This window comes from Glycine max, chromosome 14 (genome assembly GCF_000004515.6).
Source record: "Glycine max cultivar Williams 82 chromosome 14, Glycine_max_v4.0, whole genome shotgun sequence".
NCBI classification, from domain to species: Eukaryota; Viridiplantae; Streptophyta; class Magnoliopsida; order Fabales; family Fabaceae; genus Glycine; species Glycine max.
This window is the reverse complement of record NC_038250.2, coordinates 6,304,834-6,320,207: the sequence shown is the minus strand read 5'-3', so window position 1 is coordinate 6,320,207 and position 15,374 is coordinate 6,304,834. Positions and strand designations below refer to the sequence as shown.

At 34.8% G+C, this 15,374-nt stretch overlaps 2 protein-coding genes and 1 non-coding gene across 19 annotated transcripts; all 3 read left to right on the top strand.

Moving 5' to 3' along the window:
* Window positions 1–4,380: 4,380 nt before the first annotated feature.
* Window positions 4,381–13,586, top strand: LOC100804405 (UPF0326 protein At4g17486-like). 17 transcript variants are annotated; one of them, XM_006595529.3, is made up of 6 exons: window positions 4,382–4,531; window positions 4,750–4,907; window positions 5,575–5,815; window positions 11,445–11,732; window positions 12,840–13,111; window positions 13,403–13,586. In XM_006595529.3, the coding sequence occupies exons 3-5, from the start codon at window positions 5,605–5,607 to the stop codon at window positions 13,094–13,096; spliced, it is 756 nt and encodes a 251-aa protein (XP_006595592.1). In that variant the 5' UTR covers window positions 4,382–4,531; window positions 4,750–4,907; window positions 5,575–5,604; the 3' UTR covers window positions 13,097–13,111; window positions 13,403–13,586. The 17 variants fall into 17 exon arrangements, with proteins under 17 accessions (XP_040864729.1, XP_006595589.1, XP_006595592.1 ...); XM_006595528.3 differs by lacking the exon at window positions 13,403–13,586 and adding an exon at window positions 13,213–13,308; XM_041008793.1 differs by lacking the exon at window positions 13,403–13,586 and adding an exon at window positions 13,213–13,308 and having other exon boundaries at window positions 4,750–4,913.
* On the top strand, window positions 5,839–8,243 carry LOC102661775 (uncharacterized). Its single transcript, XM_006595878.4, has 2 exons — window positions 5,839–7,609; window positions 7,846–8,243. The coding sequence occupies exons 1-2, from the start codon at window positions 6,619–6,621 to the stop codon at window positions 7,881–7,883; spliced, it is 1,029 nt and encodes a 342-aa protein (XP_006595941.1). The 5' UTR covers window positions 5,839–6,618; the 3' UTR covers window positions 7,884–8,243.
* Window positions 13,587–14,282: 696 nt separating the features above from the next.
* Window positions 14,283–14,482, top strand: MIR9727 (microRNA MIR9727). Its single transcript, NR_126762.1, has one exon. It is a non-coding gene; the product is annotated as a microRNA MIR9727 (primary transcript).
* The last annotated feature ends 892 nt before the right edge of the window (window positions 14,483–15,374 follow it).

The window sequence follows — 15,374 nt, the reverse complement described above, 5'->3', positions numbered from 1 at the left end:
TTGATCTCATTCTCACCTACCCGTTATCACTTGTTAAACTCCCGGTTGATCCTCTTGGACACCAGAGGAACAAGAAGCAATGTAGCATCGTGGGTTCTTGTAAAAAACGAAAAGAAAAAACCTTGATCGATGTCAAGACTCAAGAGTTAAGTCTGAGTTTGGGTTAAAAAAAAAGTCTCAAGTTAAAAAAGTATCAACACAATTTATCCAACTTGATCCATCTTTTTTTTTTCTCTCCAAATTTTTAATAATGTCATTGATTTTTATATTTGTTTTAAATGCTTTATAATATATCTTGTTTCAAATCTCTTCAAAACAATACATCTTGTTTAAAAATTTAAAAGTATCTCATCCAATGACTCCACCTAAACTCAATTGAATTTGATTAGTAAACTTGACTCGAAATATTTTAATTATCTTGAACTCTTCTATTTACTTTTTTTTAATCCTCAATTCAAATTATGTTGTGGTGGGTCATGGTGCAAGATTTTTCAGTCACAACATTTTACACGATATTCCAAAAATACAGATGTTGCGTCGAAGACTAAGAAATTATTACATCATTTAAGTTCACCTTATGTTCATAATTTCAACCAATTTTTATATGATATATAATGAGAATTTTTAATTTATAAAGAAAATAATAACACTTAATTAAATGTGTGTTTGGATAAGTGTTAAAAAATTGATTTTGATTAAAATTAATTTTAAAGTTACATAATTTATATTTAAATGTTTTTATTATAAAATTACGTTATGAGTAAAATTTGTTATAAGATTTTGGAGTCAATATTAAAACTATTTAAAATTATTTTAATCCAAAATTAATTCTTAATTATTTTTTAACGTAAAACTAAAAATATAAAAATATATTTAAAATCAATTTTCAACTCAGAATCAATTATATAAAATGAAATCAAACACACTAGGTGTCATTAGTTAAAATGGGTCGGTCCGAGAGATGATTATAATTCAATACCATGCAATAATTTGTGGTAAGACTATATATATATATATCCCGCAAACCACTGAATTAGAATTTAAGAAGGAAGAGGTTAGAGGTGCATATAAACTTGAAGGACAATAATAGGAAGCAGGTTACACTTGGTGGCTGCAGAGTGATTTTGGCTCCATGCAATCCAAGTTAGGAACTACTCACAAGACTCTGTTCCTTTCTTTCACTTGTTTGGGAACCATTGTCGTGGGTTGCAGCACCAGGAGGCCCTACTACTGTTCATTTTGAACAACGTCATGTATTGTCCCCAATCACCCCACGTGCCTTTTCTGCCACCCATGCTTCCAATTTGGATTTGGGACCCTCCCTTCTACTCAATTTGTTCCTTTCCCTCCATTCTCATCATTATTTTTTTCTCAAAAATTTCTTCTTTTTTTAAGAAGTAAATAGCTAATTTCATCCCTAAAAGTATGATACATTAATAAATTCATTTCTGAAAAGATAAAAAATATACATTTAATTTCTGAAGGTATAAAAAATACTATAATGTGATTCTTATGAAGTGAAGAAGTCAAGTGGTCCATTTGCATTATTATTATTATGCACCACTTAATGAAGAGTAGATTGTGGCTGAATTATTAAGTTCTTTGTTGAATATTTAGACATAATTTTAGTTGGCTATCATTAATGCTACCGACTAGTTTTGTCACCGTTGAGCTGTTGGATGCAAACACACAGCGCAATATTGTTATTATGAATGAATTTTGTGGAATTATAAAGGTTAAATTAGCATCACATTTTCATTGATTGGACGTTTTAATGTGCTTTTTTAGTTATTTTTACCTGCGAACACGAGTGTCCGACCGAAATAAAGAAAAGACAAACATTGTAGGACAAAAAAAAGAAAGGAAATAAAGGGGAAGCCTCACGATGCCCGTGGAATCTAAGCCATGGAGTAATGACATTCAAGTACTTTGATAGGAAGATACTGGCAGCAGGAATTATTATCTCAGTTTATATGATAACGAATAAATAAACAGAGAAGAGACAAAAATACAGAAAATAATATATGTTTTAAATTTAAAATAAAAAGTTTTTTGAATGAAACAAAAAATTCACGTTTTTATAATTCGAAATTTAAAATTGTTTCCTCTTGTTTTTTATTTCTTTGCAACAAAGAGATGATTCAATTTAGATTATTTTTGGTTATTTAGACAAAAATGGAAAACTTAAGCAAGACGTTGTTGAAGGCGTCAATTAAATATAAAATCAGCCAATTTATTATGATAACAACCTCAGAATATTTTATAAAAGTTATAAAAAAATTGTGAAGTTCACTTATCAAACTTTTATGATTGACATACATTTGACGGAAACCTATACCATACACCTTAAATTTTGAGTAAATTTATTTAGAGTTAAATAACTATTTGCAAAAGTAACCCCAAAATAACTATTTGCACACGAAAATAATGTTGGATTTTCAGAAAAGAATCCCAATACTATAAACTTTTTAACCTCATATTTATTGGAGTATTAAACATGTACTAATATTTTTTACAGATTACCGGTAACTAAGTAGGATAATTATATTGCATAAAAAAATAGGATAATTATAGATGATAAACAAATTTTCTTTAAGTATTTAATGTAACTAAATATTTAAGATTAGAACTTAAAATCACAAGTTAAATTCAACAGTTTTGTGTAAATTGATTCGAGCTATCAATGATCTGAGTGCGTTAATATTTAATAACGCGTATACAAACACAAACTATTAAATAAAGTGCAGAAACAATATGATAAGTAGTGTTTGATAAAAACACAAATTTCCGATTATCTGTGAGTAAAAGAAAGTAGTATTACTTCTATGCTAAAATAAGCGTGCTATTTGAGGATAAAATTTGTTTAAAAATAAGTGTTGTACTTTTAATGTAATATTAATTATCATTTTTCATTAATACTTCTTCGGATAAATATTATTTTAATTTTTAAATCTAATAGTAATATTATTTTCTTTCATTCATTTAATAAGGTTAAATTTATAAAATTACTTGTATCTTTTTATTAATTTTTTTAATTTGTATAAAATAATTTAGAATAATATTTATTTTGAGATAGAAGTAGTATCAAATACTCCCTCCTCCCTAATTATAACATTATTTTTAAAAATTCATTTATCTCTTTTTATAATATTTTTTAATTTTTAAATACATTAATTTTTTTTCTATGTATCATTAATTCATTATTTTTTTAAAATATTAATGAGAAATAATTAAGTGAATAGAAAGATAAATATTTTTAAAAATAATAATATATATAATTGATAAATTAATTATTTTTTAAGTTACATTAATTAACTAAAAAAGTCTTATAATTAGTAAAACTAGTAGTATTTTCGATAATGTTCAGTGTCGACACTCATGGACAAATCCTACGTGGGACTAGTGGCACGCGTAGTTATTCATGTCCGCACGAACATTTGTTAAAATAATAATAATAATAATAATTTTCCGTACACAGAAGAAGAAATTATAAAAGAAGAGAGATTTGCAACTTTGCAGTTTTCCCGTGCGGTGAGAATAGATGCTTACCATAAAAATAGTCGCGCTTTCGCATCGCTGGTAAGAATAAGACAGTAAAAACTAAAAAAACTATATTTATCCTCTTCTATTTTTTGTTCAATTATGATTTTGCTAAGTATTGGATATTTGTTGAAAAGAGAATAGTGAACAAAACATTTATTAACACACTACTTTAATTAAAATCACGAGTCCTATTAATTAAAATCATTTTATAGGAAAATAAATGTATTCTTTATGAGAGATGGAGTAAATATTTTCTTAAGATAAATTCTGTTCAAATTAAGTAAAACCATAAATATAGTTTTTTTTTCTTAAAAATATTTAACAGAGTTATACATTTCTAACTTGAACTGAAAATTAGTCATTAAATTGATACTGAAATTACATTAATTTGATTCATCTAATAAAAAAATGTATAATTGTTAAAAAAATTGTATAATTCGTACCAAAAGACAATGGATTATGTATAGCTTTTTTTTTTTTAAATATGTTTTGGGTTATCGTGAGTTATTTTTTATTTTTGTCTTAAAAGATTATTTTTTTTAAAATTTTAATTCTGTAAATTTGTTTTTTTTTTTCATTTTCTTTATTTCTATGAAATATTTTATTTTTTGTTATCTAAATTTATAATTTTCTAATTTTAATTCTTGTAAACAAAAACTTATAAAAATTATAAATAAAAAAAATTAAAATCTTAAAATAATTAAAACTAAAAAAATGCAAACTTATAAAAATTAAAAATTAAAAAATTTATAGGAATCCAAATTAAAAAAACTTATAAAACTAAAAATAAAAAAAACTTAAAAAAAACACAAAAAAATATTTAGACCTATTTTTTTTTCCCAAGGAGTTGCTATTGCTAAGAGTACCAAACAATTTTTGTTCATTCAGAGCTTTACTCACTCCTTTGCACGTCTCAATCTGAGTCTTCACTTCATCGTTTTTGGGATTCTCTCTCTCAATAATGGCAGCACGCTTTCAATCTGCAGCTGTAAGTTCTTCATTTTTTCTCATTCTGTCTGTCTGTCTGTCTGTCTCTCTCTCACTCACTCTTTAAGCACTGAGTAATTTGTAATATTATTCTGTTCTTGCTTTTGAGGTCACTGTTCTTTCTGCAGTTGCTGCATTAGCATTTTGGGACCATTTTGTTCTTTACCACTACTTTTTCTCTGTGATGCCATTGTTGTATTGTACTCTTCCTTGTGCTAGATCTGAAGCTGTGAGGCCAGACTCTCTCATTTCATTTCCATCCCGTGTTTAAATTGGAAGCTGGAACCTAGTTTATGCCCTGCTTGATTTGGTTGCTCTTAACCCTTTTCAGAAATCAAAAGCACTTGCAAGTTCCATTCTTTCAGTTTTATCATCAGGTTTTAGTATGTATTTGCTGTTGTGATCTGCTACTGATTCTGCTATATATGCTCCTCATTTCTGATTCTGCTTCATGTATTCGTGGCCAAGAGGATATTTGCACTGAAATTAACAATCTTTTTGGTTTTTTTTACTTCTGGGAAGTGTTTGGAAGATTTTGTAAAATTGAGGGGGAGCAAAGTGATTCGGGCTGAAATTGCCCTTGTCATTTTAAGTTATCATATCTCACATAAGTTTGTTATGATTTTCTTTTTGCTATAATTTGTCAACCTAGTAGTTTGAATGTTAGTTTGACTTGCAGCCTTTTTCCCGTCAAGTAGAGAGAAAGAGAGAGTGAGATTATGTTCACTGATTACTAAGATTGACAGGTGAAGTTAAATTGAATACTAAATTTGTTCAACATGTATCAATATGTAAGGTTTTTATTTTTCCCGTTAAAAATGGTGCATTCATCAAATCTGAAGGTATCTTTAATTGGATTTTCCTTTATCAATTTATCTTATAAAGCTACGTTATTTAATGTTTAAAATGAGCGAATGAGTTGGTTGTCTTCAGAAAAGGAAGGAACAGCAAAATCTTAGCTTAGCACCCAGTTTTCTGTTCTTATTAACTGAAGATGTGAACATAAACAGATGATGCTTGTGCTTACATGTTTGCTGCATGCAGGTACTATGCTGGTGTTCCCTATAGGGAAAGATGAAATTGAAGTCTAAGAAAGGATGGAAATCTATTGTACCACTTCATTTGAAAGGAAAATCCGCAAGCCGTTTTTCTTTATTTCGCAAAGTCAATTCTGCTGGCTATGGACCTGGCAAAACACCAGTTTATCTGAATGTGTATGACTTGACACCCATGAATGGTTATGTGTATTGGGCTGGTCTTGGTATCTATCACTCTGGTGTAGAAGGTACAGTTTTAAGCTTTTGATGTTGTATTTTGATTTTGCTTTATCTCTTAATCCAGGCATATTATGAGTGGTAGTCATCTGGCTTTTTTCTCAAATGTATCAGTACTAAATCTTGTGTTGGAGGGATACAAAATACTTTTGTTTAGTATGAATTGCATAACCAGACAACTGGGCAAGGGAGGAGACGTAGATGTTAATCCTAGTGTTATATGTTGCACCATTTCAGCTGTTGAATGTTGAATATTTCTTTTGTATTTTAGCCTTGTTTGGTAGCTTAATCTGTAAGCCTTATTCAGAAGGCAGCAGTGAGATGTCACTGTCATCTCTCCTCTCTCTTTTTTGTATCCTATATATATGTAACATTTTGAATCTAATAAAGCTGTGAGAGAAAGTGAGGTTTTGACTCCTCCTCACCTTCATTTCAAGTTGGCATCAGAGCAGGTGTCATCCGCCGTCGCCCGCCGCCGTCCGCCGCAACCGCCGCCGTCACTTTCCGGCGGCCATTTCTCCGGCGAAGCCAGGGTTAGGCTCGCCTTGGGAAGCGCGAGCCAGCCGGCCAACTCGCGTCAGCAACGGAGCAGCCACGCGCCGCCACGCGCCGCCACCGTCCTACGCGTCCTCCGGCGCGTGCAGTCCACGCGCCGCCGTCCCGGCGCCGGAATCGCGCCGCGCCTCCGCCGTTCTCTTGGTCGGCTTCTCCTGAGTCCGTTCCAGCCCTCAGCTTCCAGTTTCGTCACCTGGAACGCTACAGTCCTATTCTCTCCACCTTTTTGCTCCCTTAGGGTTTCACCTTGTGGGTCAAAATGGCTTCCCCTGGACCTGTTTTCTCCTTCTCCGGGACTCCAACCATCACAGCTGCTAAACTCAATTGGAAAAATTACCCCTCATGGTCTGCTTCCGTAGAACTTTGGTTTCTTGGTCAAGGACACCATGACCACTTGGAGAAAGCTTCCGATTCTGTTTCAAGTGACAAAAGAGCCGAATGGGAGAAGCTTGATTATCAACTGTGTGCTGTGTTATGGCAATCAGTTGAGCCGGATATTTTGGATATCCTTAGATCATTTAAAACGTGTCGTTCCTTTTGGAAGAAGGCTCAAGAAATTTTTGCCAATGATATTCAGAGCTTATTTGATGCAACCATGAAGGTTACAGCCCTTAAGCAAACCAGCCATGACATGATTGCTCATGTGGGTAAGGCTCGGGCTGCCGTGGAAGAGCTGAGAAAGTTTCTTGTGGCTGATTCATTAGAAGAAGTGAACAGGAAACTGGACAAGTTTTACATGGTCCTTATCCTGAGAAGCTTACACTCAGACTTTGATCATGTTCGTGATCAAGTACTCGCTGGGGATCAGGTTCCATCCATGGATTCTCTCATCACTAGGCTTCTCCGTGTGCCTCACTTATCGAAGGATGAAAATCCTACTGATAGTGTGGAGACGTCAGCAATGGTTGCATCACGTGGTAGAGGAGGCGGTCGCAACAACAGAGGAGGCCGCAATGGAAGGGGTGGACGTCCTCATTGCACCTACTGCAAGAGGATGGGTCACACCCAAGAGAATTGTTATTCGTTGCATGGGTTTCCTGACAAGGTTGCACAGGTTTCTAGATCAGAGAAAGCAGAGTCTAAGTTCTCTGATGAGGAGTATCAGGAGTATTTGAAGCTCAAATCTGAGAGACCCAGCAACCAAGCTCAATCCTCATCTGTACCATGTTTTTCAACAGCTTGTATCTCTCAATCAATTGAAGGTCCTAGTCCTTGGATACTCGACTCAGGTGCCTCTGACCATATTTCTGGTAATAAGTCTTCTTTTTCATCCTTTTCCTTACCAAAAATTCCTCACCTCGTCACTGTAGCTAATGGCTCCAAGGTTGCGTCTCAAGGAAGTGGTCAAGTTTCATTGTCTCCTTCCTTGAAATTAAACTCTGTTTTATTCCTTCCGCAGTGTCCCTATAATTTAATCTCACTAAGTCAATTAACTCGTTCGTTAAATTGTTCAGTAACCTTTACTGCTAATTCTTTTGTTATTCAGGAACATGGGACGGGGCGACTGATTGGAGAAGGACATGAATCACGAGGACTTTACTATTTGGAATCCAGTCCACCTGGGTCTTGTTTTGCAATCTCAAAACCCAAACTTTTGCATGATCGTCTAGGACACCCAAGTTTATCAAAATTGAAGATGATGGTCCCTGGTCTTAAGAATCTTCGAGTCTTAGATTGTGAGTCTTGTCAACTAGAAAAACATGTCAGGTCGTCATTTCCTCAAACTGTACAAAGATGTAACTCGGCTTTCTCTACCATTCATTCTGATATTTGGGGACCAAGTCGTGTTACATCTTTTGGTTTTCGATATTTTGTAACCTTCATTGATGAATTCTCCAGATGTACTTGGGTTTATTTAATGAAAGACAGATCTGAACTTTTGCCTATATTTGTGTCATTCTACAATGAAATTGAGAATCAATTTGGAAAAACAATTAAAATTTTCAGAAGTGATAATGCTAAAGAGTATTTCTCTCATGATCTTTCTTCTTTTCTGTCTTCCAAAGGTATTCTACATCAATCCACATGTCCTCACACACCACAACAAAATGGTATTGCAGAAAGGAAGAATCGTCATCTTCTTGAAACTGCACGCTCCCTAATGCTAAATTCGAATGTTCCGATACATCATTGGGGAGATGCGGTGCTTACTGCTTGTTTCCTAATAAATCGGATGCCTTCTTCTTCTCTTGAAAACCAAATTCCTCACTCACTTGTCTTTCCTCATGATCCTTTATTTCATGTCTCTCCTAAAGTGTTTGGTTGTACCTGTTTTGTTCATGATTTGTCTCCTGGTTTAGATAAACTCTCTGCTAGGTCAGTCAAATGTGTCTTCCTGGGTTATTCTCGTCTTCAAAAGGGTTACAAATGCTACTCTCCAACCATGAGACGATACTACATGTCTGCAGATGTAACCTTCTTTGAAGACACACCTTTCTTTTCACCCTCCGTGGACCATTCTTCATCTCTTCAGGAAGTTCTTCCTATTCCTTCTCCTTATCCCCTAGATAACTCAGGCCAAAATGTCAGTATTGTTCCATCTTCCTCACCAAATTCACCTGAAGTCATCTTACCACCTCTGACTACAGATCAACACAGGACAAGGCAGATTGGATCTCCAGTACCTGAAGCCTCTCCTAGTGATTCTCGTCCTTCTTCAACCAGTCCTCCACTCATGGATCCGCCCTCTCCTTCCACTTCTTCTCCTCATTCTGATTCACATTGGCCCATTGCCATCAGAAAAGGTACTCGTTCTACTCGTAATCCTCATCCTATTTATAATTTCTTAAGCTATCACCGTTTGTCTCCTTCATACAGTTCCTTTGTTTGTTCATTGTCTTCCCTTGCCATTCCTTCCACTGTCCGTGAGGCACTTGATCATCCTGGCTGGAGACAGGCTATGATTGATGAAATGCAGGCCCTTGAAAATAATGGTACTTGGGAGCTTGTTCCTCTTCCCCCTGGTAAGACCCCTGTGGGTTGTAGGTGGGTCTACACTGTTAAAGTTGGGCCCACTGGTGAGGTTGATCGGCTTAAGGCTCGTTTGGTAGCTAAAGGCTACACACAAGTATATGGCATTGATTACTGTGATACTTTCTCTCCTGTCGCCAAACTCACCACTGTTCGTCTGTTTCTTGCTATGGCTGCTATTCGTCACTGGCCCCTCCATCAGCTTGATATTAAGAATGCCTTTCTCCACGGTGATCTTGAGGAGGATATTTATATGGAGCAACCACCTGGGTTTGTTGCTCAGGGGGAGTATGGCCTTGTGTGTAAGCTTCATTGATCTCTCTATGGGTTGAAGCAATCTCCTCGTGCTTGGTTTGGTAAATTTAGTCATGTTGTTCACATGTTTGGACTGAAACGAAGTGAAGCTGATCACTCTGTATTTTATTGTCATACATCTCCTGGAAAATGTGTTTATCTAATGGTCTATGTTGATGATATAGTGATTACAGGGAATGATGCTACTAAGATCAGCCAGCTAAAAGAGCATCTATTCAGTCATTTTCAGACCAAAGATTTGGGATCTTTGAAGTATTTCCTTGGTATTGAAGTGGCTCAATCAGGAGATGGTGTTGTGATCTCTCAGAGGAAGTATGCCCTTGATATTTTAGAAGAAACAGGTATGCAAAATTGTAGACCTGTTGAAAGTCATATGGATCCTAATTTGAAGCTCATGGCAGATCAAAGTGAAGTTTATCCTGACCCCGAGAGATATAGGAGGCTTGTAGGAAAACTCATTTACCTTACCATCACTAGACCTGATATCTCCTTTGCTGTGGGAGTGGTTAGCCAATTTATGCAAAATCCTCATTTGGACCATTGGAATGCTGTCATGCGTATTTTGAGGTATATTAAGAGAGCTCCTGGACAAGGGTTGTTGTATGAAGACAAAGGTAATACGCAATTATCAGGATATTGTGATGCTGATTGGGCTGGCTGTCCCATGGATAGGAGGTCTACATCAGGCTATTGTGTCTTCATTGGAGGAAATCTTGTTTCTTGGAAAAGCAAGAAACAGACGGTTGTAGCTCGGTCTAGTGCAGAAGCTGAATATCGATCGATGGCTATGGTTACTTGTGAACTCATGTGGATTAAACAATTTCTGCAAGAATTGAGGTTTTGTGAAGAGTTGCAAATGAAGTTGTATTGTGATAATCAGGCTGCTCTTCATATTGCCTCAAACCCAGTCTTTCATGAAAGGACTAAGCATATAGAGATTGATTGTCATTTCATTCGAGAGAAGCTTCTGTCCAAGGAGATTGTCACTGAGTTCATTGGTTCTAATGACCAGCCAGCGGATATTTTGACTAAGTCCCTAAGAGGACCCAGAATTCAGACTATATGTTCCAAGCTTGGTGCATATGATTTATATGCTCCAGCTTGAGGGGGAGTGTTGAATGTTGAATATTTCTTTTGTATTTTAGCCTTGTTTGGTAGCTTAATCTGTAAGCCTTATTCAGAAGGCAGCAGTGAGATGTCACTGTCATCTCTCCTCTCTCTTTTTTGTATCCTATATATATGTAACATTTTGAATCTAATAAAGCTGTGAGAGAAAGTGAGGTTTTGACTCCTCCTCACCTTCATTTCAAGTTCAGCCTTTACCAAGTTTTGCTAGGTCATATGCTGTCTAAATAACTTAATGACTAGAGAAGGATATTTTTCTAGAGTGTGTGATAATGGTGATTTTTCGAGCCTAATGTGTGTGTGTGTCTTTTCTCATTTAATTTTTTTTACACTGATAACTTTAGTTCACTCTGAGTGAGCAAACTGGAAAATATCAATTTGTGGCTTCCATACAAAGTATTTGTTCCTATAATTTTCTGATTTCTATCTGTCCTTGTTTTCAAGTGCCCCAATTCTTCTGTGCAATCCAAACTCATCTAAAAAACAAAAAGCTGGTAATTATTTATTTCCCATCATATGCAACTGAATACAGGATAATTAGGGACTTTACATGTATTTAGCGGGTTCCATAATTCTGCAGCAAATTGCTGCTTGGATCAGCTTCTCTTTAAATGTAGCTACATAGTTTTGAATTAACACTTACATTATCTGATCAATTTTACCTGTATTTTACAGTTCATGGTGTAGAATACGCGTTTGGAGCTCATGACTACCCAACAAGTGGTGTTTTTGAGGTTGAACCTCGCCAATGCCCTGGCTTCAAGTTCAGGAAGTCAATATTCATAGGAATCACATCTTTGGATTCTACTCAGGTTAGGGAGTTCATGGAACGCCAGTCAGCAAGATACAACGGTGACACATATCACTTAATTGTCAAGAACTGCAACCACTTCTGCAAAGACATCTGTTACAAGCTGACGGGGAAATCGATTCCAACATGGGTAAATCGACTGGCCAGACTAGGTATTTTTTGCTCTACTTGTTTCATTCAGGGTGGTAATTTACTTTTTGCAGTGTGTTTGGATGGAGGGAATGGAGAAAAGGAAAGGGAATGTAAGGTTTTCTTGCAACATGAGTTTGGGAGGTTTTTACAACTAACCCTCCAAAATTTCATGTTTGAGAGATTTCCAAGTTCTTTTCCTTCCTGCCCCTTGCAACTGATATGAACGCACAAGCTAATTGCTTAGAGGTTATTAGCTAGTTAATAAGTGGTTGTTACTCGTAGTTCCATTGGTTTAGAATTAATGGCATAGTTAATAATAGTGTATGTGTATGAATAGGAAAAGGTCATTGTAATGGCATCGTTGACTTTGTGAGAAGTTGATCATTGGAGTTTATCCTTCTTAACACCAATTAGAAAGGTTACTTCACTGATCGAGACTTTCAACTTCCATCTGGCATTGACATTAGGGAAGCCATCTTCTAATCAAGTGTCCTTTGATGATATTCCCTTGGTGGAATTCTAGTTCTTTTTTCTTTTCCTGTCTTGTCTCAAAACTGTAATTCTTCAAATCTTCCTGTCTCATCCACTATTTTCTTCTTTTTCTTCCCCTTTCAATTTGAAGTGCATCTGCAAATCTCGTCAATGCTAGTGGTTCTTTAATTTTATGCTTAAAATTAAACTTGTCAAAGCTCATCACTGCCTAGTTCTTTTTCTTCTTTTTTTATCTTAAAATTCAACAGCCTAGCCATTTTTATTTTTTTTTACTTTGGTAGGTGATTTATGACTTTCATCACTCTTTTCTGGACATCTCTAGATTGACATGAATTTTATGCTGAGTAGCCAAACTTATGTTTGTCATCTTATGTGATCATGGATGATAGCGGTTTTTTCTTGTATTTTTTTCTCTATTCTTTGTTTATAATACTTCACTTGCACAAGTGCTTTTCTTAGTGTCCTTAAGGGCGCCTTTTATGTTTGTCTAAAAATTATGTGGGATAGCACATGACACGTTTTAATCTGGACCATATTAAATCCAAACATTATTATATGGTACATTAGGGGAAAACTAGTATGAGTTATTAGGAATCATACCCAATATCATTTATGTTGACTACTCTTTGTGGCAGGTTCAATTTGCAATTGCATTCTTCCTGAAGCACTAAGGATTTCTGCTGTAGCGCATGATCCTAATTATCAGCCTCATGATAGTGAAAAGAGAAGGCTTCGAAGTGGCTTCAATTGCTTGTCCTCAATCTCAATGCGTCAAAAACACCTTTCCACATCTTCACTGTTTCTACAGTCACCCATAAGAGGCTGCTTGTCGTCGTCATGGCCCTCCTCGGAATTGAGAAAATCCATTAACCGTTCCTTGAAAGAAAGATAACCGAGCTTTGAGAAGGTAGGAAATGAATGATTGTAAGAATCTTGTTTATGTAAGTAGGATTTGGTTTCATCACATAACCTCATTTTCTTTTATTTTTCTTTCCTTGTCTTTTGCAGTTAAACCTGCCCTGTTTTTTTATTTTTTTATTGTGGTGACTAAGAATGATCCTTTCCAAGCTGTAGAAGAAACTTTATAAATGAGCATCACCACCATCTGCTGTGCTGTATTATTATTATTATTTTAATTTTTGTACATACATTAGCATGTAAAATGATGCACCAACAACTTCAATCTAATTTTATGCAGAGACAATTGACTGCAGATGGTCATGCACCGTAAGAGTACTGGACCATTGATATGATTTTTAAGGTAGTTGATTATAAGAGTATTATACACAGTGATTTATAATTGAATAACACGGTAAAATTCGTTTACACAGTCAATGCACAAACACATTATTTTCTTATATAATTTTACAATTCAAAGTGTACACAATGCGTCCTACACATTTTCTAAACTTGATATTCACCCGTCATGATATATAGATGGAATACATGTCAACATTTGATCAAGGAAATTAATCATAAAAGATAGCTTAAACTATAAAATTAATAAAAGTCAACTTAAATATTTTATATATCTATGATCTTCCCTGCGCCCGGAAGCTTCAGCACTTGTTAAAATTAAAATCATTACCAGGTTACAAACTAGCAACCTAAATCTCCCCAAGCAAAAAATAAAATAATCAGAATCAGCAATGATATTGTAAACCACCTCATATTGGAGAGAATCTCCCTGGACGTGGCAATTTCTCATTGGATCATTCTCTCGTGGAAATTTACACCAACATATCAGTAACATTGTAACAATGTCACTCTTTGTCTCAATATTCTGCCATGTCTCTCACAACTGACATTGTCCTCCCTCAAGGTTGATTGGTGAAGAGGGTAGTGCACGGATCGTGCTACTAACGTGGGGCTGAGATTCGTTGGGAACTTGTGCCTACCTTCACTGAGGATCCAACAGTGAAGCCACATGTTGGAGATTGAATAAAAAATCTCTTTATAACCATCCTACCTACCCTTCTTCCTTCAGTTTTGTGTTTCCTCTTGCCAACTCACATTGGAATTGTTTCTTTTCTTCTCTCTCCATTACTTCTTTCAGCTACATGTTTTACCATCTAAAATGCACATATAAAAAATATAAAAGGAATAAAAGATGTAGATGAAGTTACTCTGAGCACTGAGAGTCATATGTATAGAAATCATTTCCTTGTCATCTCTATTTATAGAGTTGAGTTGGAGATTTTCATACATGTGCCTCTTCGTCGCTCAGATTAACTTCATCTTGGTCTCTTCACTCCTTACCATTTTTTGTGTGTCTGCAGTTTGTTGATGGTGATACATGTAGTTGCAGAAGGTCATGGAAAGACGTCATCATAATAAGCTTTTAAATGGTTTTCATTTATTGTTGATTGGTTTAAGTGTGTTTGGCCTTGCAATTCAATATTGTTTTCTGCTTTAAAGCTTATATCCCTTTAAAGGTCGCTACTCATGGCTGGAGATAGTACCTAAAATGTAGGTTTTATTTGAGTTTTGGATCTAGGCAAAGGTAGTTAACTAGTATGCTAAGTTGAAGGGATGGATTGTATATGTTTTTATAATATTGGATGAGTTTATTTAAATTTTTAAAAAAATAATTTTCAAATAAATGTTTTTTATATATGTACTTTTTGAAAAAAATAGATAGATTTTATTTTTAAAATTAAACAGAAAATTATTTTTTTTAAGTAGAAGCATATTAGACAAAAACATTAAAAAATAGAAAGTAATTTATTTTATTGAAATAAATACTTATTTTAATAAATAATTTTAAATAAATTGTTCCATTATGAATGACTATGACCACTTTTTCCTATGGAGATGGTGCACTTATAATGCTATGTTTCTCGTCACGTATATTGAAAAATGTTTCAAAGGGTATTTTCTCTTGAATGATTCTGTGTCGTGCTTCTGTCTAGTGTGAGACTGCGACCAGAAGTCAAGTTAATTAATTTCATTAGCCATTCCTAGCTCACCTTTCATTTCTCCATTAGCCACATTACTCAACAAGACTTATTAGCAGCTGCATACTGACATGAAAAATTTTCATGTCAATCATCCTTTGGTCGTTTTTTTTATCAGCCAAGACAAAGAAATATTATTACAAGAAAATCTACTACCCAGAGAGCTACATGATTCGCCATTAAACAACAATAATCATTTTCATAATCTTCTAA